The sequence below is a fragment of the Anomaloglossus baeobatrachus genome, chromosome 12 (genome assembly GCF_048569485.1).
Source record: "Anomaloglossus baeobatrachus isolate aAnoBae1 chromosome 12, aAnoBae1.hap1, whole genome shotgun sequence".
NCBI classification, from domain to species: Eukaryota; Metazoa; Chordata; class Amphibia; order Anura; family Aromobatidae; genus Anomaloglossus; species Anomaloglossus baeobatrachus.
In genome coordinates, this window is record NC_134364.1 from 89,605,975 (window position 1) to 89,631,635 (window position 25,661).

The 25,661-nt window shown below is 45.6% G+C and overlaps 2 protein-coding genes and 1 long non-coding RNA gene across 7 annotated transcripts in view; 1 reads left to right on the top strand and 2 right to left on the bottom strand.

The window, feature by feature from the left end:
* Nucleotides 1-5,959, bottom strand: part of IGSF9 (immunoglobulin superfamily member 9) — an 81,539-nt gene extending 75,580 nt beyond the window's left edge. For all 3 annotated transcript variants that reach the window (XM_075329606.1, XM_075329607.1, XM_075329605.1), the window contains exon 1: nucleotides 5,454-5,959. The gene's annotated coding sequence lies outside the window, so the exon portion shown is untranslated. The remainder of the gene's footprint in view (nucleotides 1-5,453) is intronic.
* LOC142257480 (uncharacterized) overlaps nucleotides 1-25,661 on the top strand; it is a 259,149-nt gene that overhangs the window by 211,141 nt on the left and 22,347 nt on the right. The window lies entirely within an intron of this gene.
* On the bottom strand, nucleotides 10,608-16,797 carry DUSP23 (dual specificity phosphatase 23). Of its 3 annotated transcripts, none has more exons than XM_075330817.1 (3): nucleotides 16,737-16,797; nucleotides 13,506-13,777; nucleotides 10,608-11,374 (listed from the first exon to the last, which is right to left on the bottom strand). In XM_075330817.1, exons 2-3 carry the CDS (start codon nucleotides 13,773-13,775, stop codon nucleotides 11,189-11,191), a joined length of 456 nt encoding a protein of 151 aa, XP_075186932.1. In that variant the 5' UTR covers nucleotides 13,776-13,777; nucleotides 16,737-16,797; the 3' UTR covers nucleotides 10,608-11,188. The 3 variants fall into 3 exon arrangements, with proteins under 3 accessions (XP_075186932.1, XP_075186930.1, XP_075186931.1); XM_075330815.1 differs by lacking the exon at nucleotides 16,737-16,797 and adding an exon at nucleotides 16,614-16,728; XM_075330816.1 differs by lacking the exon at nucleotides 16,737-16,797 and adding an exon at nucleotides 14,719-14,786.

Consider the following 25,661-nt stretch of genomic DNA (forward strand, 5'->3'; position numbering starts at 1 on the left):
TCTTAGTAGTGCGACTCATTCCCCCTGAATCCTTATAGTTGTGGCCTATGTATAAAGTATTTTAAATCAATGTTTGTGTTTTTGTACAACACTTAATACATTTTTTGTGGACCTAGATTGTTATATGTAGGGTACTAATATTTATTCCTCAGGGACACTACCACTTTATATTTAGAGGCTATGTATAGGCTGTGTATATGTTGCTGCAAGGTGTCAGCTGTATGTCCTGTGCCCAATCCATCTCAGCAAGATAAAACACTTATTTTAAGGGCTGCACCATAAATGAATGGCACGTGGCTAGAAGTTTATAACTTCACTCACACTAAACGTAGAAAAAAAAGAAGCTAAATAAAGTGATGTGGATACCATCTTTTGACACCTAGAATAGTCACTTTCCTGATCATGAAGGGAATTATCTCCCATGATCGAAGGAGCCACTTTGTGCCTTATATCTCAGTGACCATACTAGTTGACAGATGGACATAATGATGTTTCTGTCCACACCTTGGCCACGTATGTGGCTTGCAAGCACCAAGAAAACATCAAGATCTTCCACACAGGGCTCCACAATTACAAAACTATTAGGCATTAATTAATTTTGTTATGAAAAACAGAAGGCCTGGGAAAAGCTGGTTAGACTTTAATGAGGACTGAAAGATGACAAGTATCATTGATGGCAAATTAGAGCCACGTGTGGTGTGGTCCTGGTATGAGGGCATGGGTCAACACAGGTGAACAACAGAACACTTACCATAATCTTAGCAAAAGAAGATTAGATTATACAAATTTTCCTCATTTTTTACATTTTTTTTGGCCTTCAAACTTTGAGATGTAATGAATAACTCATAATGAATAACTGTAGAAGAACTCAATTATGTGTGATATTACATACGACTGCAGATGAAACTCAAGGAAACCATGATATCAAACCAGGCCACACCCTTATCAAAACATTTGCCCTGTCGTCGGTGACATCAGAACATTCTGGAGACTGTTCACATTTGATAGCCACACCAGAAGTGACATCATGTTATCATCCACTGTATACATAGGACATATAATCTAATATAACCATAACCTTGCTGTCAGTGACGTATCATCCAATGTAAGGAAAAGCCCTGCTCTCAGTGACATCATATAATGTACTGTAACTATAGCCCTGCCCTCTGACATATTCAATAAACTCATAACCCTACCCTCAGTGACATCACTTCATCCAATATATCCATAAACCTGCCTCCAGTGACATAAAGGCCCAGTCATACACAACGACTTACCAGTGATCCCGAAAACGATGCGACCTGATAGGGATCACTGGGAGGTCGCAGGTGAGATGTCACACAGTCAGATCTTACCAGCGATGCAGGAACAATACAGGTCGCAGTAGAGACCTGTATAACGATCTCAGCAGTCACTGTCACCCTGTCACACAGCGTCAAACACAGCGATGTGTCCTGCCCAGCAGGACGTCGCCTTTGAAGAAAATGGCCTGGACCATTCAGCAACGACTAGAGATCTCACAGCAGGGGCCTGATCGCTGGTAGAGGTCACACATAACGAGATCGCTAACGGGATCGCTACTGCGTCACAGAAACCGTGACTCAGCAGCGATCTCGCTAGCGATCTCGTTATGTGTGACAGTACCTTAACTGTAGCTAATACAACCATATCTCTGCCCTAAGTGGCATCACATCATTCAATATACACAAAGCTCTGCACTCAGAGATATCACATCATCTATAATATCCACAAACCTGACTTCAGTGATATCATTTCATCCAATACAACCATAGCCTGTCCTCAGTGACATTGCATCATCCATTATAACCACAACCCTGCCCTCAGTGAGATAATGTCATCCAAGACAACCAGTGACATCACATCTTTCAATACACCCATAGCCCTTGCCTTCACTGACATATTATCCATTCTAAACATAGCCATGCCCTCAGTGACATCACATCATCCATGATATCCATAGGCCCTGCCCTTAGAGACATCACATCATCCATTATACCCATAGCCCTGTTCTCAGTAACATCACAAAATCCATTATACCCATAGCCTTGCCCTCAGTGACATCATAGAATCCAATTATAACGACATCCCTGCCCTCAGTGACATAATGTCATCCAATACAACCATAGCCCTGCCCTCAGTGACATCACTTCATCCATTATAATTATAGCCTTGCGCTCAGTGACATTACATTATCCATTATAACCATAGCCCTGTGCTCAGTGACATCACATCATCCATTATACCCATAGCCTTGCCCTCAGTGACATCACATCATCCATTATACCCATAGCCTTGCCCTCAGTGACATCACATCATCCATTATACGCATAGCCTTGCCCTCAGTGACATCACATCATCCATTATACGCATAGCCTTGCCCTCAGTGACATCACATCATCCATTATACCCATAGCCTTGCCCCAGTGACATCACATCATCCATTATACCCATAGCCTTGCCCCAGTGACATCACATCATCCATTATACCCATAGCCTTGCCCCAGTGACATCACATCATCCATTATACCCATAGCCTTGCCCTCAGTGACATCACATCATCCATTATACCCATAGCCTTGCCCTCAGTGACATCACATCATCCATTACACCAATAGCCTTGCCCTCAGTGACATCACATCATCCATTATACCCATAGCCTTGCCCCAGTGACATCACATCATCCATTATACCCATAGCCTTGCCCCAGTGACATCACATCATCCATTATACCCATAGCCTTGCCCCAGTGACATCACATCATCCATTATACCCATAGCCTTGCCCTCAGTGACATCACATCATCCATTACACCAATAGCCTTGCCCTCAGTGACATCACATCATCCATTATACCCATAGCCTTGCCCCAGTGACATCACATCATCCATTATACCCATAGCCTTGCCCCAGTGACATCACATCATCCATTATACCCATAGCCTTGCCCTCAGTGACATCACATCATCCATTACACCAATAGCCTTGCCCTCAGTGACATCACATCATCCATTATACCCATAGCCTTGCCCCAGTGACATCACATCATCCATTATACCCATAGCCTTGCCCCAGTGACATCACATCATCCATTATACCCATAGCCTTGCCCCAGTGACATCACATCATCCATTATACCCATAGCCTTGCCCTCAGTGACATCACAACTTGAACGATACATCCCATAGCTATACAATGTAACCGTCAAAATTGATCAGATTTTTGTGACATCATACAATAAATGACCTATCAGATTTAACCCCCTCAGTGACATCACATAATCGAGAACTACAAGTCACAGATAAATAAGAATATTTCACCAGGCAATGATGATATTCTGTCACACAATGTATGATAGCATTGCATGTGGGTGTGACAAATAGTGATACAGACAGGGACAACACAGTGTGGACGATGAGACCCAACAGCATTTTAAAAGCGCTGATGATGTCATTGATGACATCATGGATATGGTGTCATAGGCAGTGAAGTCATACTTTATATCAGATTTCTGGATTTTTGGATTTGCAAAAGTAACAAAACTGGACTAAATAAACCTGATGCTATGGGATATTGGACTAAATAAACCTGATGCTATGGGATATCACACCCAAGTCTGTGCCTCACAAAGACTCTCTATTGTAAGATGACATCATAGATGACGACCTTATAAGTATGACATCATAAACAGTGTCAGAGATACCTTTAAAACAGTTCTCAAGATAATGCTGATAGTTTTCAAAATGTTCATTTTAATAATAAAATGGGAAGTAGAAGAACTCAATTATCTGTGATATTACACAGGACTGCAGGTGAAATGCACTACGTTATCTGTGGTGTTACATAGGACTGCACAAATGATGCAGCCACAAAGAGTTAAGCGACAGACTCGTCTCGGCTTCAAGCTCCAGCATTATGACGGCATCATCAATTCCACAAGTTTCTCGCTAATTCCATTCTGAGCAATGAAGAAGTCAACAACATCCCAGCCGGGGGAATTCACACCGACAACAAATCATCAAAACAGAATTTAGAGTCACGAATGTTAAAAATTAAGACGTCATCGTTATCATAAAAACCGTATTGTAGCATGCAGTCGACATGAAAAATATTTCAGAAAAATAAACAATATCAAATTAATACGCAAAATAAGAAACACAAATACATAAAAATAAATATTTGGCTTTTCTAAACGGCAGCTGATTTTTAGTCACCTACCATGGCCAGGTGTTAGATAATTCCATAAAACTACAACACAAAAAGTTGCATTTTTGGCATTTTGGTAGAGCCCTGAGGCCCAGGTAGGTGACGACAGGTGCGTTGTATAAAGGCAACGCGTTTGATTGCTTATACCTGTTCTCTCCAAGTTAACCTCCCAGCTACCACATGGTATATAACACTGGCAACCCCCCCCTTCCTTATCCTCGTAACGAGGGTCTGCCATTACACCACAAGGCGTAGACGGGAAACCTGCATAGCACTTTACCCAGGCCGATGTCGAACGCATAGAGCAGGTTTGACTGCAAACCTATTCTTCTCCAGCTCCGCAGTCGCTGATTTTACGAGGGGGAAAGAGGGCGGACCCCACACCCCATCGCCCCACGGCGATATAAAATCCCCGTGGAGACAAAGTGAGGCCTCGGGATTTGGATTCATCCCCGAATGAAATAGTTTTATTGTGGCACGGAAGGAATAAAGGCCCTTATCAAACAATGTGACACATTCACAACCATCGTCGCCCCCCAGGATCACCCGGCTGAAGGATAGGCACTAAATGTCACAGGGAATAATTGGCATTTTATTGCGCCGTCCAGTCTAGGAGGGCGATCCTGCCCCTCGCCTCCATTGTCTGCGCGGAAGGGAAGAGATAATATGGATTACAGTCCCTTTGTCCCTTCCGAAAAGACCCTAATCCCCGACAACACCCCGTTATCACCACCCCTTCGTCTATGTGACCTTGAGTCGACGTTAGATTGTAAGCTCTTCTGCTACTTATTTCACCGGAGACCACATAAATCCCCCCCACCCCCACCCCTGGATTATCTACATACGATGTAGTTATACGAGAACCGGGAGAAGAGTCGGCCATAGAGTTCATGATTTTTGGGGACAGGATACAATATATTGACATGTAGGGGTATACACATAGGATGGGGGTGACTACACAGCACCCCCTACCCGATACCAAATTACCCTAGCATTGGTATATAGGGGACTATTAAGAGATGGCTGGCTGGGCTTCAAGGGTCACTTCAGTCATGGTAAAGGGAACGTCCTGGCACATAGAAATGCCAGTGTGCCACCAAGGCGAGCAGGGTACAAAAAAAAGGAAAAATATCAAAATAACGGGATCGAACAAAAGATCAACAAGTCCCAGACATGTGACGGTGCTCATTGTGTGGTCAAGTGTTACCGGACGCAACACCTTCGACTTACCTGGCGGAGCAGGGCCCATGGATGGCCTGGGATATACGCATGGATAAGAAGGGGTGGTGTGTAGGTCCTGGTGGCCGGACCACCTAGCACACCAGAAGCTGTCGGAGGGCATGAAGCTGGACCGCCCAGATTGGATCCACCCTCTACCTGTTGCCAGCATGCCAGGGATCCTTCATTAGTCGCAAATTCTATTACAGAAGGTAGGAGGCTGGCAGGGACCTCCCGCCTCATGGGATGAGGACGCACATGTTGGAGGCGCACCCCAATAATTGCTGGACCCACAGAGACTATGGATGGTACCAGTACCTGTGCCCGAGCCGCACTCACTAGGGGCAATTTTGCCAGGGAAGCTTGCACTCCGCTCTTCAAGCTCCTGTGTCTTAATTCCCCCCCTTCTCTCCTCCTTTCTATTCCTGCCTGAACTCCCTGCCAGCCTGCAACTTGCAAACATAATAGTAGGTGTGCCCCATGATGCTGAAGCCCACCCACTCTTTCAATCAAGCGCCCATTGTTTCCACAGCAACAACCAATGAAGCTGCCAGCTGCCAAGACTGCCCTGCCGCTGTCTACCCATCACAGGCTCAGCAGCTGCAGCCAATCAGCCACAGTCAGGGGTGCACTATGGGAAATGTAGTCCTGTGTTCTTGCTGGAGACATGGCTGCTGTACTGTCTCCCTCTGGTGGAAGCTTGGTGTACTGCACCACACCTAAGATTTTTAACCTAAGAAATGCACAATCTGCAAATTCGCCGCCTCAAAAAATGCAAATTCTGTCATTTACCCCAGTGAGTGAATCCATAACATTTAAACCACCATATAAGATACATCCATGATCAAATGAAACTTCCTCCAATTCTTCATGATGATCCAGATATTGCACTATGCTTAGAAAATGCTTTTGATTTAATTTTTTCGATTTTTTTTTATGTTATATAAAAAAAAAAACCCATACATTTTTTTTATATATTATTATTTTTAAATTATATATTTTGTGTATATTGATATACAGTCATGGTTGAAAGTGTTGGCACCCCTGAAATTGTTCCAGAAAATGAACTATTTAACCCAGAATATTATTGCAATTACACGTTTTGTTATACACATGTTTTTTTCTTTTGTAGGTTTTCAAACAACATAAAAAGAAAACCGAGAAAAAAAAAGAAAATTGGACATAATTTCTCACAAAACCCCAAAAATGATCCAAACAAAATTGTTGCCACCTTTCCAAAATTGTGGGTAAACAGCTTTATTTCAAGCATGTGATGCTCAGTCAAACTCACCTGTGGCAAGTAACAGGTGTGGGCAATATGAAAATCACACCTGAAACCAAATAAAAAAGGGAGAAGTTGACTCTATCTTTGCATTGTGTGTCTGTGTGTGTCACACTAAGCATGGAGAACAGAAAGAGGAGAAATTCTGAGGACTTGAGAACCAAAATTGTTGTAAAATATCAACAATCTCAAGGTTACAAGTCCATCTCCAGAGATCTTGATGTTGCTTTGTCTACGGTGCGCAACATAATCAAGAAATATACAGCCCATGGCACTGTAGCTAATCTCCCTGGACGTGGACGGCAAGGCGGATGAAAGGTTGCAACGCAGGATAGTCCGGGTGGTGGATAAGCCCAAATCAAGTTCCAAAGACATTCAAGCTGTCCTGCAGGCTCAGGGGGCATCAGTGTCAGCACGAACTATCCGTCCACATCTGAATGAAATGAAACGCTATGGAGGAGACCCAAAAGACAGAAAAAAGCATGACTGCACTTTTGCTAAAATGTACATGAGTGAGCCAAAATCCTTCTGGGAAAGATGTTTTGGGTTGTTTTGCTGTCTCTGGCACTGGGAGCATCGACTCTGTATAAGGCATCATGAAATCTGAACATTACCAAAGGATTTTGGGTGGCAATAATAGTGCCCAGTGTCAGAAAGCTGAGTTTTTGTCCTAGGTCATGGGTCTTCCAGCAGCACAATGATCCCAACCATATTTCAAGAAGCCCCCAGCAATGGATGGAAACAAAGCACTGGAGAGTTCTGAAGAGGCAACAATGATTTGGGATCTAAATCCTATTGAGACCTGTGGAGAGATCTTAAAATTGCTCTTGGGAGAAGAGAAGGCGCCTTCAGATATGAGAGACCTGGAGCAATTTATAAAGAAGAGTCCGAGATTCCAGGTGAGAGGAGGAAGAATCTTTTGGATGGTTATAGGAAGCGACTGATTGCAGGTATTTATTCCAAAGGGTGTGCAATCCAATATTAAAGGGGGCTTTACACGCTACGATATCGTTAATGTTTGGTCACCGGGGTCAAGTTGTTAGTGACGCACATCCGGCGTCATTAACGATATCGCAGCGTGTAATATCAGCGACCTTAGGCGACCTCAAAAATGGTGAAAATCGTTCACCATGGAGAGGTCGTCCCAAAGTCAAAAATCGGTAAGGGTTGTTTAGCGTTGTGGTTCATCGCTCATGCGGCAGCACACATCGCTATGTCTGACACCGCATGAGCGAGGAACGTCTCCTTACCTGCCGCCGGCCCCAATGAGGAAGGAAGGAGGTGGGCGGGATGTTACGTCCTGCTCATCTCCGCCCCTCTGCTTTGATTGGCCGGCCGCTTAGTGACGTTGCGGTGACGTCGCTGTGATGCCGAACGTCCCTCCCCCTTGAAGGAGGGATTGTTCGGCAGTCACAGCGACGACGCCTACCAGGTAAGTATGTGTGACGCTGCGTAGCGATAATGTTCGCTACGGCAGCGATCACAAACAATCGCATGCGCGACGGGGGCGGGTACTTACATGCTCGCTATCGCTAGAAATTGCTAGCGATATCGCTACCGTGTAAAGCCCCCTTAAGTTGAGGGTGCCAGCAATTTTGTCCGGGCCAGTTTTGGAGTTTTGTGTGAAATTCTGCCCAATTCGCTTTTCTTATCTGTGTTTCTTTGTCTTGTTCCAATAAATAAAATAAATAAACATGTATAATAAAACGTGCAGTGACAATCATTTTCTGGGAGAAATACTTCATTTTCTGGAACAATTTCAAGGGTGCCAACACTTACAGCCATGACTGTACATTTTTTTACATGAATTTCTGGAAAGATATTATTTATTTAAAATATTTTCAATTATTTCTTAAATGTTTAACATTAATTTTTAAACCGCAATATCCTGTGTTTCAAGGAAAATAAAGAAGTCAGCTTAGAAGAAATAAAAAAAATAATTTCCAGGAATAATGTAAATATTAAAATAGTTTTTTGGGGTTTTTTTCAATAATTTAAAATGTTCATTCTTCCAATATGCTTTATTTTTAGGAGAGAAAAAAAATGTTTATTTTACTGCAATAACCATAAATGATGTCCCCTGGTGATCACATAGTTAGCCAGTCTGGAGGTCACATTAAAAAAATGACATTATTTAAATTAGATTTTCAGATTTAATTTCCCAGAGGAGCATTGTATGGCCTATAAGTCTCCTTATTCCGATCTGGCACTGTCCACAAGTAGACACATTATGCCTTAGACCCCAATTTTTCAGTTTGAGAAATAAGTAAAACTGACATTCATTCCCCTGTCCCTGATTAGACCACCCTACCCAAACATTTTTTGGGAGAGAGGTAAAGCAATCTTATTGTACAAGGGGGTGGAGCTTGGCAACCTATCAGCCATTTATTACTACAGAAGGAGATATATTGTAGAGCAGGATGACCATATGGTCTGAAATCAGCGGCAGCTCCAGCACATTTTAGGTTATCCTTCTGGCTAAGAGCTATTTAAGCCACGTAGGTGAAATATAGAATATCTGATGCAGTAAGTTTACCACCAGGACAATGGTTATTTCTAGGGTTTTTTACCATCAAGTATGCAATTTATTCCTGGCTGTCGATGTAGAGCTCAGTGATGTCCTCCCTGGGGTCACTGTGCTGCTGCCCATACTGGGGGGGCCGGTATTTTCAGCAATAACACACTCAGTGCTTGGCTGGCGGTTTCTTTGTCCCTGATGATCCTGTGTTTATTTTGCCTAACGGATGCGACTTGTTGTAACAAGCGCCGGATATTTGTGGACAAAGATGCAGCCGGTGGGTCGGAAAGCAGAAAGTATGAATTACATCAGTCACTGGCCACATGTATCGCCCGTGTCTGAACCCTCCAGATCATCCTGTATGTACTTTGTGTTAGGATTCACATAAATCCATCTACAGATCGCCCACTAGAGGTAAAAAAAAACAAAAACAAAAAAACAAAGACAGAGTCTACAATCAATATCTCCTAAATAAATCTAGACAGGTGGGCCCATAGCAACACCGAAATTAGGCCTCCTCTTCTCCTGGAGTTAAGCCCCACCCTCTTAGTGCGCGTCCATGATTAGTAATGGTCCCGCCCCTGAGGAAGGCTTACAGCACTATACGGTTTAAAAAGTGTGCAGATCATGAGACATACATAGGAGGAAGAGAGGACCTGGTATCAAAATCTTTGTCCAAAGCTTGGATACAGACCAAAACTCTTGGATAGATGGGGCTGAGGCTTGGTTGGCCACATTCCCTTTTAGCTACATGGGTGCCATCCACAAAGACCTGGGGAAGGGATAAGTGTAGTCTAACCATTAAGTCTCTGACGGTTTTGGTTCTCTAAATCTAAGGTGAATGTGGTATAGAGGTACCAAGGTTACACCTTCAGGGCAGCATGTAGGGTAAAGCAGGTCCTGGTCCTTAGAACCATGCCCTAAGACAGGTAGATACGGTTAGTGCCATAGAAGCGTTACTGATGAGTAGTAAGGAAGCTTGTATTACTTATTGCCGCCCCTAGCTTGGCTTGGGTGCTTATCTGTATTTATGGTTAAAATAGTGAGAAATCCTTAAGTGACGCAGCAGCTAATGCCCCATAATCCGGGAGGTTTCCTGACGGCGGAGCGGCAGCCAGTTATGAGACAACTCATGCTTTTCACAAGCGGATTAGGAATTTCAAGAAGTCACAATAAACTATACAAACCCCTTCCAATCACTATGGGGGTCTCTACTCATTAAATGGGAAAATGGTGGCATCAGCTGTGTAGAAAGAGAGGTGCCTCCTGGAAATAGGTAGGTGCCCATTCTGCCTCTAGGATATGTTCGCCCCTGCATGTTGCATAATATAGATGTCATTTTAAAATATATTGCAGGTAACATGGGTAATGTTATTCAAATTTATTCACAGGATGATGACTGGGTCATTACACAGGGTCTAAACATTAGAAAAAAAGTCAATATACAGGGACTGAAGAAGAGAGGAAAAGTCATTACACTGGGACTGAAACATACAACAAGGATCAGTACACAGGCACTAGATTTACATAGGGGATGAAGAATAAATAAAGGTCACACCTTAGGGGCTGAATAATAGGTGAAAAGTTATTATATAGGGGCTGAAGATTAGAGGAAAGGTTTGAGACCTCCCTTATTATTCAGCCCCTATGTAATGACCTTTCTGCTAATCGTCAGCCCCTGTGTCATGACTTTTCCTCTAATCATCATCCCCTCTGTCATGACCTTTCCTCTAATCTCCAGTCCCAATATAGTGACCTTTCCTCTAATCTTCAGCCTATATGTAATGATCTTTTCTTCATTCTCTAGCCTCTATCAGGCCATGACCTGCACATGTTATTTCCTAGATACAATGCTTTCATGATAAACAGATATTGTATATAAATACTACATATAGCAATAAGTCCCGTCATTATATGCCAGAGTCCCCCAGGAGCTTCCCTCCTTCATCACTTAATGTGGTGGTGGAACTGTATCACAGCCTTTTCCTGCTCGGTCGTCTCTATGGATCCACGCCGGAGCTGGCGGATTTCATGAATGGCGTCCACTCCAGTGATTTTTTTAGATTTTACCAGATAGCAAGCCAACATGGTACCGGTCCGGCCGTAACCATGAAGGCAGTGAACTGCGACAGCCTAGAAAAGAAAGTCGAGTGTCAGATGTGGAGGTAATGAGAAGGTAGCAGACCTGGGGCTGAATGTGTTCATTATTCTAACACCACTGCTCGGTACGCAGCCCTGCTCCTCATGATTCCTGTATATCAGCCTATATTTATATTCTTTATATGTAGCAGAAATTCACTAGATGTCACGGGTGGCAGACAGTCATGTGGTGTCTGGCTATTGAAGGTCACAGCGTTCGGCTCCGCAAACTGCTACTTGACCTTCTATTATTCCTGCTTGATGTATCTGGCATCCCATGTATCTCCTCTGCTTGGTTTTCATCCCTTTCCCTTTAGGACCCTGCAGAGTTATTCACCCTTTCAGCTGTTTGTCATCATCACTTCCCTTCCCATATACCCTCATTTCCCTTTACTCTGTGCTAGTGATAGGTCTAATACCCTTAAGATGTCTTCACAGCAAGCAGTCAGGGTGTATACATCTGGCGAAACTTTGTTGCTGTTGTAGTTCCTCATGAGTCATCTGGAGCTAAGTTATTTGTTTACCTCCCCCCTCCCTGCCCCATTTATTATCCCTGTTGTCTTCTTTAGAGTTTAGTGGCGTTGACTAAGCGCTCATCCCTTCCGCTCTCTACCTAGGACCTACTTCAGGGTCAGCCAGTGTGTGGTATTTGGCTCAGTGCATAGCTGCGGAACCTATCTTGGGTGGTGATGGAAGCCAGGGACCAGCAGAAGGTTTGGTCAGGGGTCACAATCTCTCCTTTCCCTAAACACAGGGTTTCCCTTTCCTTTCACTATTCTCATGGTACTTCCCCGTACCTAGCATGACACTAGATGTGACCAATTAGAAAAAGGGTATGTGCCCACGATCAGGACTCGCTGCGTTCAGAACGCAGCGAGTCCTGACCTGCGGGGCTGCGAGTCTCCTCCGCAGGAGAACGCAGCTGCTTGTACCCATGATCAGGGTGCAGTGCAATGCGGGCTCTCGCTTGTGGTCTCGCTAAATAATTGACATGCTGGAAACACGCACCGCAGGTCAGTGTTTGCTGCGGAAAAAAAAAGCATAGTGGGCACGGGTTTTCTAGAAATCCCATCCACTATGCTTGTACTTCACAATGCAGCGTTTTGGACGCAGCTGAAGCATGCTACATCGAAAACACTGCAAACACTGATCGTGGGCACGCACCCTAAGGCGGGCTTTGCACCTTGCGACATCGCAAGCCGATGCTGCGATGTCGCACGCGATAGTCCCTGCCCCTGTCGCAGGTACGATATCTTGTAATAGCTGCCGTAGCGATAATTATCGTTACGCCAGCTTCACATGCACTCACCTGCCCTGCGACCGTCGCTCTGGCCGGCGACCCACCTCCTTCCTAAGGGGGCGGGTCATGCGGCGTCACAGCGACGTCACACGGCAGGTGGCCAATGGCGGCGGAGGGGCGGAGATGAGCGGGACGTAAACATCCCGCCCACCTCCTTCCTTCCGTATAGCCGCTGGCGGCAGGTAAGGTGATGTTCCTGCGGCTTCACACATAGCGATGTGTGCTGCCGCAGGAACGAGGAACTACATCGTACCTGTCGCGGCACCGGCATTATGGAAATGTCGGAGCCTGCACCGATGATACGATAACGACGCTTTTGTGCTCGTTCATCGTATCATCTAGGATTTACACACTACGACATCGCAAGTGACGCCGGATGTGCGTCACTTTCGATTTGACCCCACCGACATCGCACCTGCGATGTCGTAGTGTGCAAAGCCGCCCTAAGACATCTGTCAACAGAAGCTTGCTGATTGTTTGCAGCTTTTCTTGTCAGATTAAGGTTGCAGAATTATGTTATAGACACTTTTATTGTGTTTAAAGGGGTTTCTGGGGCAGAACTTGAGGGTATTTGATTTTCAGAAAACCCTCCAATCAGGTCCACAGCGCCACACAATGACTCCTGGCCGTAAATGGTACTGTGACCATTCTACATGAATGGGAGAGAGCGGCAGTACAATTCACAGCCGTTACACAATGTTAGAAGCTGTCAGTTATTGTTGACCTTGGCATCTTCAATCAGCTAATCAGTGGGGTGGGTTCTGGGGAATCAGACCCTCATCATAATATATCGCTTGTATTTCTTGTATAAAGGATGCCACCCACCTCTCCTTTGGCTCTGGCATCGTCCACAATCTTCAGGAAAGTCTTGATCTGCTCCAGGCTGGGTGGGCAGAAGTCCATGATACGGATACGGTGAAGGGTGATGCCAGGGCAGGTGTCATGGTAAGGAGGTTTGTGCTCTGTTAGGGTCACGAGATGTCGGATACCATTCTCATAGAGGTAGTCATAATGAGCAGGTAGACGGGGCATCGCCATGCCAGACAGAAGACCAGGCTCCACCCAGGAAAAGTTGTGTGGCGGGACGGGAGGCATCGCTGCAGAGGAGGTACAAAAAGAGTCTGAGTGACTGCCAATAAACTAAGCCTGGCACCATAGTGGAAATGAAGTGTAATACCACTAATCCCTCATTACAGGTGAACCGTGCTTGTAGTGTGGCACTGTGCCCAAAGTCTGCCACTGAAGCATAAATGATGGGAGAATGGCTGTGCCTTGCCTAATATGCTCTAATGGTCTTCTCTGGGCTGCCATGCTCTAGGTGACAGTTTTAAAGATGGAAATCTACGTCTTGCCGCCTGATGGATATCGGAGTGATCCCAGTAAAGAAGGCACCTGGTAATTTTGCATAGGGCAACGCAACTCTCTCACCCAACAGGCAGTGCCCAGTGCTGATGGAGGTGGATAAGAGATGCCAGCTATAGGCGGGCGGATGGTACAGAATCACTGTCCCTAAAACAGTCTCCCAGAATGAGTGGTGGAAAGGACAGGTCAATAAAGGGCATGGCTGGGGTTATAACACGACATATTAGGCCATTACTGTCCCATTGTAAATTATCCTAGAAGTGATCTATTGATATATTGTCTATAGTCGGTCTCGCCTTACTTGGGGTCTGACGTTCCAATTGTTGGAGATTTTTTATGGTTGGGGTTACTGTACCGAGCTCTTTGTTAGCGCAGATGTTGTATACAATGTGTGATATGGCAATCTGTGAGGTGGTTTCCTCAGCTATATAATGTAGTACCTATCTGTTTTTTCTTTATTTCTGTGAAACGTTAACTTTAACCTTAAAGGAGTTGTGCGACGTAAACTCAAAAATGTTTTAAGCTAATCTGTGCTGTATTGTCATATAAAACATCCCTACATTATTTTTTTTTGTTTTCTAACTTTTGTTCCTCTTGAATTTTCACTTTATTCTCTGCCGCTGCTTTATTTACCTACAGCTCAACCACACATGACTTGTTTGACTTCCAAACTCACAGTCACAGCTTCAGTGTCCAGCCCCGCCTTCTGCACACTCATTGGCTGTCAGTATTCTGCCCCAGCACCTGATAGATAAATGAACACTATGTAATGAAAATTATATATAGCCCCCAATGTGAGTCTATAGGAGATACAGTATATACACACATAGACTCACACACCTAGAGTTATATAATATATATAATCCACCCCTCATGCACTCGCTTCTCTCCCCCTGCGCTGTCTCCTCTGCCCCCCCCAGCACCCCCCCTGTCTCTCACCCGTGCACGCTCTTCTCTGCCCCCTCGCTCTGTCTCTCACCCATGCACTGTCTTCTCTGCCCCCCTCGCTCTGTCTCTCACCCGTGCACTGTCTTCTCTGCCCCCCTCGCTCTGTCTCTCACCCGTGCACTGTCTTCTCTGCCCCCCTCGCTCTGTCTCTCACCCGTGCACTGTCTTCTCTGTCCCCTCGCTCGGTCTCTCGCCTGTGCACTGTCTTCTCTGCCCCCCACCACTCTGTCTCTCACCTGTGCACTGTCTTCTCTGCCCCCCTCGCTCTGTCTCTCACCTGTGCACTCTGTTCTCTGTCCCCATCTCTCACCCATGCTGTCTCTTCTCCTCTGTGCTGTGATGAGTGCAGCCTCCTTACAGCTGAGTGATAGAGAGCTCAGTGCTGTGATGCAGAGCTCAGTGCTGTTGACAGTGGTATCAGGTGACGTCCCTGCTCTCTGCTCCTGACTGTATTAAGAAGCCAGGAGCGCCGGAGGCAGCATTCATCACAGTGTGAGGAGAGAGACTGTGCACAGGGGAGGGGGGGGCACAGTTACCCGGGCCCCATACATCACAATGAGGACAACCCTGTTTGTGCAGGACCCCAGCACATATAGAGCACAGATAGCAGCCCACAGGGAGCGGGGAAGGATGAGAGGGGCGGGGGCTTATCGCACTGTACCTGCCCAGTAGGGCGGCTACATGACGTCTCCTGTGATGCCCGTCTACAAGGAGAGCATAAGCTCCTGCCCCTGTCGACGTGACATCACAGGAAGCAGGAAAATTCTGGCAGGAGCGGTCACATGACCGCTCTGAGCCGGGGGAGAGGCGCTGACAGCAGGGTGGGTAGATAGTCACTATCTACTTACCTGCCCCAATGTAGCCCAATAGTGAAATAACAAAAAATAAGTAAAATAAGCCGGATAACCCTTAAGAAAAAGAGATTACACATAAAAAATAATGTCAGATAGTGTGTATGGACCAAAGGCCACATTGTACCCTCTGCTGGGCATTAGTTGGCACAAAGCTTCAGCCAGTGGCAAGAGATATACATAGATCTCCACCCCATGTAACACGAGCCCCGACCTCCCCAGTGTCAGGACAGAGAAGCCCCCGCCTCCCCAGTGTCAGGACAGAGAGGCCCCCGCCTCCCCAGTGTCAGGACAGAGAGGCCCCCGCCTCCCCAGTGTCAGGACAGAGAGGCCCCCGCCTCCCCAGTGTCAGGACAGAGAGGCCCCGCCTCTGTGTGGCTGAGGTGTATTCCATCCCTGTATGGTAAAGCTGGGTGTCAGTCAATGGATACCAGTGGTCACTCAGATTTCTCAGGCTGTCGCACACTAGGACGAGCTGCCTGAGGTCAGAGCCTTCAGTAAATGACGGGTTCACTTTAAGAGCAGCGTATGGTGCACAGATAGGAATAGGATCATGTTGCAACAATGTAACATCTAAGTAAGAAAACCAAACAATTGATATTTATAAAATCCTAACATTGTAACATTTATTCTATTGCATTCATTACTGTGAGGGGTGCACTGAAGTTATGAAAGACCCCAGTGCAAAAATGGAGCCACAACAGCTGCAGTCATTGAGCTGTGCTGCAGGACAAGTCCATGATGAGACCCAGTTATACAAAGTCCCTCTTACCTACAACCTGGAACCCCCAAGGTCACCAGTTCCAGTGCAATCACTCCAGGACCTCCACATAAATCCCCATTACTCCTGCCCCAGCCCCCAGGACCTGAGCAATGCCCTGCACCCAGCACTAACCTAACACTGCAGCCAGGAATCCCCTATAAGTGATATCACGTGACAAGGCCCAGGGACTGGAAACAAGATCTGCAACATCCACCCAACCAGGGACAGTGTGCAATGTACAATGCCTGGAGAGAAACGAAGAAAACTGAGATCAGCTTATAGTCTTGTATATATACTCTGCACAGTGCCACTTCTCCTGTCATGTATACTGGGTGTAATCCTCAGTACCTGTATTATGCTGTATATATACACTGCACAGTACCACTTCTCCTGTCCTGTATACTGGGTGTAATCCTCAGTATCTGTATTATTCTGTATATACACTGCACAGCACCACTTCTCATGTCCTGTATACTGGGTGTAATTCTCATTATCTGTATTATTCTGTATATATACACTGCACAGTACCACTGCTCCTGTCCTGTATACTGGGTGTAATTCTCAGTATCTGTATTATTCTGTATATATACATTGCACAGTACCACTTCTCCTGTCCTGTATACTGGGTGTAATCCTCAGTGTCTGTATTATTCTGTATATATACACTGCACAGTACCACTGCTCCTGTCCTGTATACTGGTGTAATCCTCAGTATCTGTATTATTCTGTATATATACATTGCACAGTACCACTTCTCCTGTCCTGTATATTGAGTGTAATTCTCAGTATCTGTATTATTCTGTATATATGCACTGTACAGTGCCACTGCTCCTGTCCTGTATACTGGGTGTAATCCTCAGTATCTGTGTTATTCTGTATATAAACACTGCACAGTACCACTTCTCCTTTCCTGTATACTGGGTGTAATTCTCAGTATCTGTATTATTCTGTATATATACACTGCACAGTACCACTGCTCCTGTCCTGTATACTGAGTGTAATCCTCAGTATCTGTATTATTCTGTAAATATTCACTACACAGTACCACTTCTCCTGTCCTGTATAGTGGGTGTAATCCTCAGTATCTGTATTATTCTCTATATATACACACTGCACAGTACCACTTCTCCTGTCCTGTATACTGGGTGTAATCCTCAGTATCTGTATTATTCTGTATATATACACTGCACAGTACCACTGCTCCTGTCCTGTATCCTGGTGTAATCCTCAGTATTTGTATTATTCTGTATATTTTCACTGCACAGTACCACCGCTCCTGTCCTGTATACTGAGTGTAATCCTCAGTATCTGTATTATTCTGTAAATATTCACTACACAGTACCACTTCTCCTGTCCTATATACTGGGTGTAATTATCAGTATCTGTATTATTCTGTATATATACACTGCACAGTACCACTTCTCCTTTCCTGTATAGTGGGTGTAATTCTCAGTATCTGTATTATTCTGTATATATACACTGCACAGTACCACTGCTCCTGTCCTGTATACTGAGTGTAATCCTCAGTATCTGTATTATTCTGTAAATATTCACTACACAGTACCACTTCTCCTGTCCTGTATACTGGGTGTAATTATCAGTATCTGTATTATTCTGTATATATACACACTGCACAGTACCACTTCTCATTTCCTGTATACTGGGTGTAATCCTCAGTATCTGTATTATTCTGTAAATATTCACTACACAGTACCACTGCTCCTGTCCTGTATACTGAGTGTAATCCTCAGTATCTGTATTATTCTGTATATATGCACTGCACAGTGCCACTTATCCTTTCCTTTATAGTGGGTGTAATTCTCAGTATGTGTATTATTCTGTATATATGCACTGCACAGTACCACTTCTCCTGTCCTGTATACTGGGTGTAATTCTCAGTACATGTGTTATTCTGTATATATATATACACTGCACAGTACCACTTCTCCTGTCCTGTATACTGGGTGTAATTCTCAGTACATGTGTTATTCTGTATATATATACACTGCACAGTACCACTTCTCCGGTCCTGTATACTGGGTGTAATCCTCAGCACCTGTATTAGGCTATGTGCGCACGTTGCGTAAATACATGCAGTTACGCTGCGCTTTGTAGCGCAGCGTAACTGCATGCGTCCTGCGTCCCCTGCACAGTCTATGGAGATTGTGCAGGGGCCGTGCACACGTGGCGTTTTAGAGCGCAGCGCTTCAGCTACTGCCGAAGCGCTGCGTAAAAAGAAGTGACATGTCACTTCTTCCGTGCGCTTTGCCGGCAGCTCCTGCTCTGTCTATGGGAGGAGCTGCAGGCAGAGCGCATGGAATCGGCTTCACTACGGACATTTCTGCAGCGATTTAAAGCGCATATGTGCTCTTCAGATCGCTGCAGAAATTTCTGCAGTGAACTGTACGCAACGTGCGCACATAGCCTTATGCTGTATATATACACTGCATAGTACCACTTCTCCTGTCCTGTATACTGGGTGTAATTCTCGGTACATGTATTATTCTGTATATATACACTGCACAGTACCACTTCTGCTGTCCTGTATACTGGGTGTAATTCTCAGTATCTGTATTATTCTGTATATATACACTGCACAGTACCACTTCTGCTGTCCTGTATACTGGGTGTAATTCTCAGTACATGTGTTATTCTGTATATATATACACTGCACAGTACCACTTCTGCTGTCCTGTATACTGGGTGTAATTCTCGGTACATGTATTATTCTGTATATATACACTGCACAGTACCACTTCTTCTGTCCTGTATATGGAGTGTAATTCTCAGTATCTGTATTATTCTGTATACACTACAGTTCAAAAGTTTAGGGTCACTTAGATATTTCATTATTTTAGAAAGGAAAGCACGTTTTTTCAATGAAACTAACATTAAATTAAACAGACATACACTCTATACATTGTTAATGTGGTAAATGACTATTCTAGCTTCAAACGTCTGGTTTTTAATGCAATATCTACATAGGTGTGTAGAGGCCCATTTCCAACAACCACCACTCCAGTGTTCTAATGGTACATTGTGTTTGCTAACTGTGTTAGAAGGCTAATGGATGTTTAGAAATCCCTTGAAAACCCTTGTGCAAGTATGTTAGCACAGCTGAAAACAGTTTTGCTGATTAGAGAAGCTATAAAACTGACCTTCCTTTCATGTGAAACTCGACAGTCTATTTTTGTTCTCCCTTCAGAGGAGAGCACAAACAGGCTCTAACCAGAGTAGAAAGAGAAGTGGGAGGCCGCGCTGCACAACTGAGCAACAAGACAAATACATGAGAGTCTCTAGTTTGAGAAATCGACGCCTCACAGGTCCTCCACTGGCAGCTTCATTAAATAGTACCCGCAAAATACCAGTGTCAACGTCTACAGTGAAGAGGTGACTCCGGGATGCCGGCCTCCAGGGCAGAGTGGCAAAGAAAAAGCCATATCTGAGACTGGCTAATAAAAGGAAAAGATTAATATTGGAAAAAGAACACAGACATTCGACAGAGGAAGATTGGAAAAAAGTGTTATGGACAGACGAATCGAAGTTTGAGGTGTTTGGATCACACAGAAGAACATTTGTGAGACGCAGAACTACTGAAAAGATGCTGGAAGAGTGCCTGACACCATCTGTCAAGCATGGTGGAGGTAAGTGATGGTCTGGGGTTACTTTGGTGCTTGTAAAGTGGGAGATTTGTACAAGGTAAAAGGGATTTTGAATAAGGAAGCCTATCACTCCATTTTGCAATGCCATGCCATACCCTGTGGACAGCGCTTGATTGGAGCCAATTTCATCCTACAACAGGACAATGACCCAAAGCACAACTCCAAATTATGTATGAACTATTTAGGGAAGAAGCCGGAATTCTATCTGTAATGGAGTGGCCAGCCCAGTCACCAGATCTCAACCCTATTGAGCTGTTGTGGGAGCAGCTTGACCGTATGGGACGCAAAAAGTGCCCATCAAGACAACCCAACCCAACCTCCGCAAATTACCAGCTAGAATGCCAATGCTCTGCAAAGCTGGAATTGCTACAAAGGAGCATTCTGTGAAAGCAAAGTTTTAAGGAGAAAATTATCTTTTCAAGCAAAAATCATTATTTCTAATCTCGTCAATGTCTGACTATATTTTCTATTCATTATGCAACTCATTTGATAAATAAAAGTATGATTTTTCATGGAAAAGACAAAATTGTCTGGGTGACCCCAAACGTTTGGACTGTAGTGTATACAGTACCACTTCTGTCCTGTATACAGGGTGTAATTATCAGTATCTGTATTACTTTGTATTTATACACTACATAGTACCACTTTTCCTGTCCTGCATACTGGATGTACAGTGGAGAAAAAAAGTATTTAGTCAGCCACCAATTGTGCAAGTTCTCCCACTTAAAAAGATGAGATTTGCTTGTAATTGACATCATAGGTAGTGCAAACGTCCTTACATCAGCAAGGGCATTGAAGATGAAACATTGCTGGGTCTTTCAGCGTGACCTCTGTCATTGCCAACAAAGGATATAGAACAAAATATTGAGATTAACTTTTGTTATTGACCAAATACTTATTTTCCACCATAATTTAATAAATAAATAAATAAATCTTGCCAAATCAGACGCGGTGATTTTCTGGATTTGTTTTCTCATTTTGTCTCTCATAGTTGTGATCGCCGATGATGTCAATTATAGGCCCTTCTCATCTTTTTAAGTGGGAAAACTTTCACAATTGGTGGCTGACTAAATACTTTTTCTCTAGTCTCCTTCCACGACAGCATAGAACGTTGCCTTTCTACATCCTAATAGGGACAGGAAGTACAAGAGAGGACCCTCCCTCCTCCAATTAACCAGTGTCTTTCCTGTCCCCATGGGGCATAGAGAGGTTTTCTTCTTCTCACGCTATGGTGGCCGGCGAACTACAGTGTACCTTTTTTTTTTATTTTGACAGCCGGGCAGTGTTGGTTGGGCTCTGCTCCTCCTCCTGCTTCTGCTCACCTTTGGTGGGGGACCGCTGCTCCAGCCTTCCGGACCCTCTCTGGGGCGATGTGGGCTGTGGACGCCCTGGCTAGCGACCTCTATGAGCCCGCCCGGCTGCCTCCTGTGCGCGCGCTGTCCTGCATGGCCCGGAAGTGTTGCCAGGGGCGGGACTTCTGGGTCACATGCTCCCCTGATGGGGGAGTGCTTCTGGTCGGCGGGGACAGGGTGCTGGACACGCCAACGCTAGCGGCGACCTGTCCTGGACCCGGTGCGGGAGGCGGGGAACATTTTTCTGACACTGGGGGGGCAGGCTTTTTACATAAAGGCTGCCCTGAAGACATCTGAACCATGGTAAGGTGACTGTGCTGACACGTCTTACCCTAATCTGCAGAGCCCAGTGTTCCCCCCAGTAAGTAAGTCTAGCGGGGCTTGGTCCCTTATGCCTGATATGCAGGCTGTTATTGATGGCTCCCTTGTACTATGTTTTTTTTTCTAGGAAGACAAGCCTGCCCCTAGGAAGTCTGGAAAAATTAACAAATGCCCAGTTTGTGCAAAAAAACTCCCTATGGTTTGGGATAAAAAGCTCTGCCAGAGTTGCACGGACCAGATTGTTAGGGCTGAACAGCCTTCCCTGGTGGATGAGTTGTGGTCCATTGTGAAGCAGGAGATACAAGCCTCACTAGCCTCCCTCCCTACATCTAGTCTTTCCTCCCCTAAGAAGAGGAAGCTCCAAACAGCCCCTACAGATCATGAGGAGGATCTCGATTCAGCTTCTGATGGACCTGATGAAGCCTTGTCCTCCAGGCGGTCTGAGCTGCCAACATTCCTATTCTCCTCTGATGATTTGGGAGATTTCAATGGGGCAGTCCGGAGCACTATGGGCTTGGTAGAGGAGCAAGTCCTTCCTTCGGTCCAAGATGAAGTGTTTGCTGGCCTGAAATCGACAAAACAAGTCGGCTTTCCGGTCCATGCCAACATCTTGAATCGTATTTCTCAGGAATGGGAATTTCCTGAAAACTATTCCAGAGCGATCTCAGACACAGGTTTCCCCTAGAGGAAAATGAGATGCACTGGGACGTCCCAAGTGTGGATGTGCAGGTAGCGCGTGTGGCTAAGAAGACAGCACTCCCCTTTGAGGATAGTTCCCAACTTAGGGACCAGATGGACCGCAAAATTGAAAGCCTTATGAAAAGATCTTGGGAGGCTCCCTTTTCCACCATTCAAGCAAATATTGCCTCCACTTGTGTCTCCAGGTTCCTGCTCAGATGGCTTGACCAGTTGGAATCACATATTTCTCAGGGTACCCCTAGGGATGCTCTGCTAGATTCTCTTCCCTCAGGAAAGCAACCAGTTTTTTGGGGGATGCGTCCGTAGTGTCAGTCCGCCTGGCGGCCAGGAATCGGTGTTGTCCAACTCCGCCAGATGGGAGTTGTGGCTGAAAATGTGGAGTGGGGACTCCACTTCCAAAATGAGGCTCTGCTCTCTTCCTTTTAAAGGGTACTTTGTTTTTGGCCCAGCAATGGATGACATTTTGGATAAGGCAACTGATCGGAAGGCTCTTCTGGAGCAAAAACCCCCCAGGAAACTGTCGTTTCATCCCTCTGTGTCTCAGACCTCTCAGCCCAAGGGGAAAAGGAAGTGAGGTCGTTGAGGCTACCCAAAGGGTAGTGGGAAGAATATCCTCATCCCTTCCCAGCAGCAGCGTCAGCAGCATGAGCGTGATTCGGTTCTGGTGGTGGGGGGCAACTCTCGGACTTTCTTCCCCAATGGCGGACTATCACCAGCTGCTATTGGGTGCTAAATGTCATATCAGAAGGTCTCCTGATAGAATCCAGGTCTCCCCCTCCACCAGGCCTCCGAGTCACTGCCCTGTCCTCACAGGGTGCCCAGGATCTCCTGTACTCAAAGTTACATGAGTTACTACATTCAAATGTCATTTGCCCAGTACCAAGTCAGGAAGAATAGGTGGGCCACTACTCCCGCCTCTTCCTGTTCATAAAGCCGTCTGGAGACGCCCGTGTTATAATCAATCTGAAACGTCTCAACCAACGGGTTTGATACCGTTGTTTCAAAATGGAGTCAATAAAAATCAGCGATTGCATTGATAGGGCTGCACCACCAGATGGCTACGATCGACTTGAAAGACGGCTACTTCCATGTGCCCATTCATCCTCGGCACAGGAAGTACCTCAAATTTGCAATTCTGTGCAAGGGGCAAGTCCTTCACTTTCATTTCGATGTACTTCCTTTTGGGATCTCCTCGGCCCCAAGGGTTTTCTGAAAAATCATGGCAGAGGTAGTTGCCTTCCTAAGGGTTCAAGGCATCTGTCTGGTGCCATATTTGGACGACTTTCTTCTCATTGCTCCCTCCGCTCAGACCCTCAGGAGCCATGTGGAGAGGTTTTTGAGCGTCCTTCAATCCTTGAGCTGGAGCCCCAATCTCCAAAAGTCTCAACTGCAACCTTCTTCCACACGACGATTTCTCGGGATGCTGTTAGACTCCGACAAGCAGGCATCCTTTCTCCCAGAGGACCACAGATTGACCCTTCTCTCCAAAATATCGGCTCTACATCGGCAAGCATCTCCCACCCTTCGAACAGCTATGTCAGCTCTGGATCAATGACATCCTGCATTCCATTAGTCATGTGGGCCCAAGCTCACTCTCGTTGTCTTCAGGATCATATCCTGTCACATTGGCCCTGCTTCCCTGAACAAAAGATTTCGCCTGTCAGGGAATGTCATCTCGTCTCTCCTCTGGTGGTTGAATCCCAGCAACCTGCTCGTAGGAGTTGCATGGACCCAGAGGTCTCTTGGTACCCTGACGACAGATGCCAGCCAGAGGGGGTGGGGGGCTATGGTTGCCAACATCCCACTTCAAGGTGTCTGGAGTCGTTACATCAGCTCCCAGTCTTTCAGCTACCGGGGAACGGGGGCGGTCGAGGAAGTCCTCCTGGCAGCTCAAGATCTCGTCAGGGGATCTCACATTTTAGTCTATTCCTACAATGTTAACACGGTCGCACATCTACGCCATCAGGGCGGTACAAGATCTGGTTCACTGATGTCTGTGTACTCTGGGCAGAGAAATTCCTGCTGTCCCTCTCCGCAGTCCACCTAAAAGGGTCTTTGAATCTTCAAGCGGACTTCCTAAGTTGCCAAGATGTTCACCCAGGAGTGGAGCCTGGACCAAGCAGTGTTCTGCTCACTGGTGGCAAGGTGGGGTACTCCAGAGATCGAACCGTTTGCATCAAATGGGAATCGAAAGGTCGCAACATTTTTCTCCCTGAACCCACAGGACAACGCGGTAGGGGTGGACACCTTCTGTCGCAACTGGTCCTTTCGTCTGGCCTACGTCTTCCCGCCTATCCCTCTTCTGGCAAGAACCCTGAAGATCAGGGAGGATGGAGTCCCAACTATCCTGGTAACTCCTCTGTGGCCGAAGAGGAGTTGGTACAACTTGATCATGGCTCTCAAAGTCGACGGCCTGATCCTCCTGAGTCCAGACCCCAGCTTACTATCCCAGGGTCTGCTATTCCACCCGCATCCTCAAAGGATCAAGTTAGCTGCCTGGCTTCTGAGGCCCAGGTGCTAAGGTCTCAGGGCCTTCCTGAACAAATTGTGGCTACTTTGCAAAAAAAACATAAACTAATGATATCTACAATAAAATGTGGATGAGATTCTCTTGCTGGTGTGGTTCTTGTCCACCTGACCCACTGCAGCCTGACATATCCCAGATACCAGTCTTCCTCCAGAATGGATTGGACTTGGGCCTTAAGCCCAGCACATTAAAAGTGCAGGTTTCGGCTGTCAGTTCCATTTTTGATGCAGATCTGGCAAGTCATCGCTGGATCCGCCGAATTATGGTGTCCGCTAGTAGAATTTGTCCACGACAGAGAGTCCTCACACCATCCTGGGACCTCAATGTAGTCCTGACTGGGCTTTCTCGGTCTCCTTATGAACCTCTGTCATCCTGTAGTATAAAAAACTGAAATATCACATGGTCATGCCACATAGTCATGAGTATTTAGACCCTTTGCTCAGACACTCATATTTAAAGGAAAGGTGTCGTCCAAAAAAAAAAAAATTTTCAATAA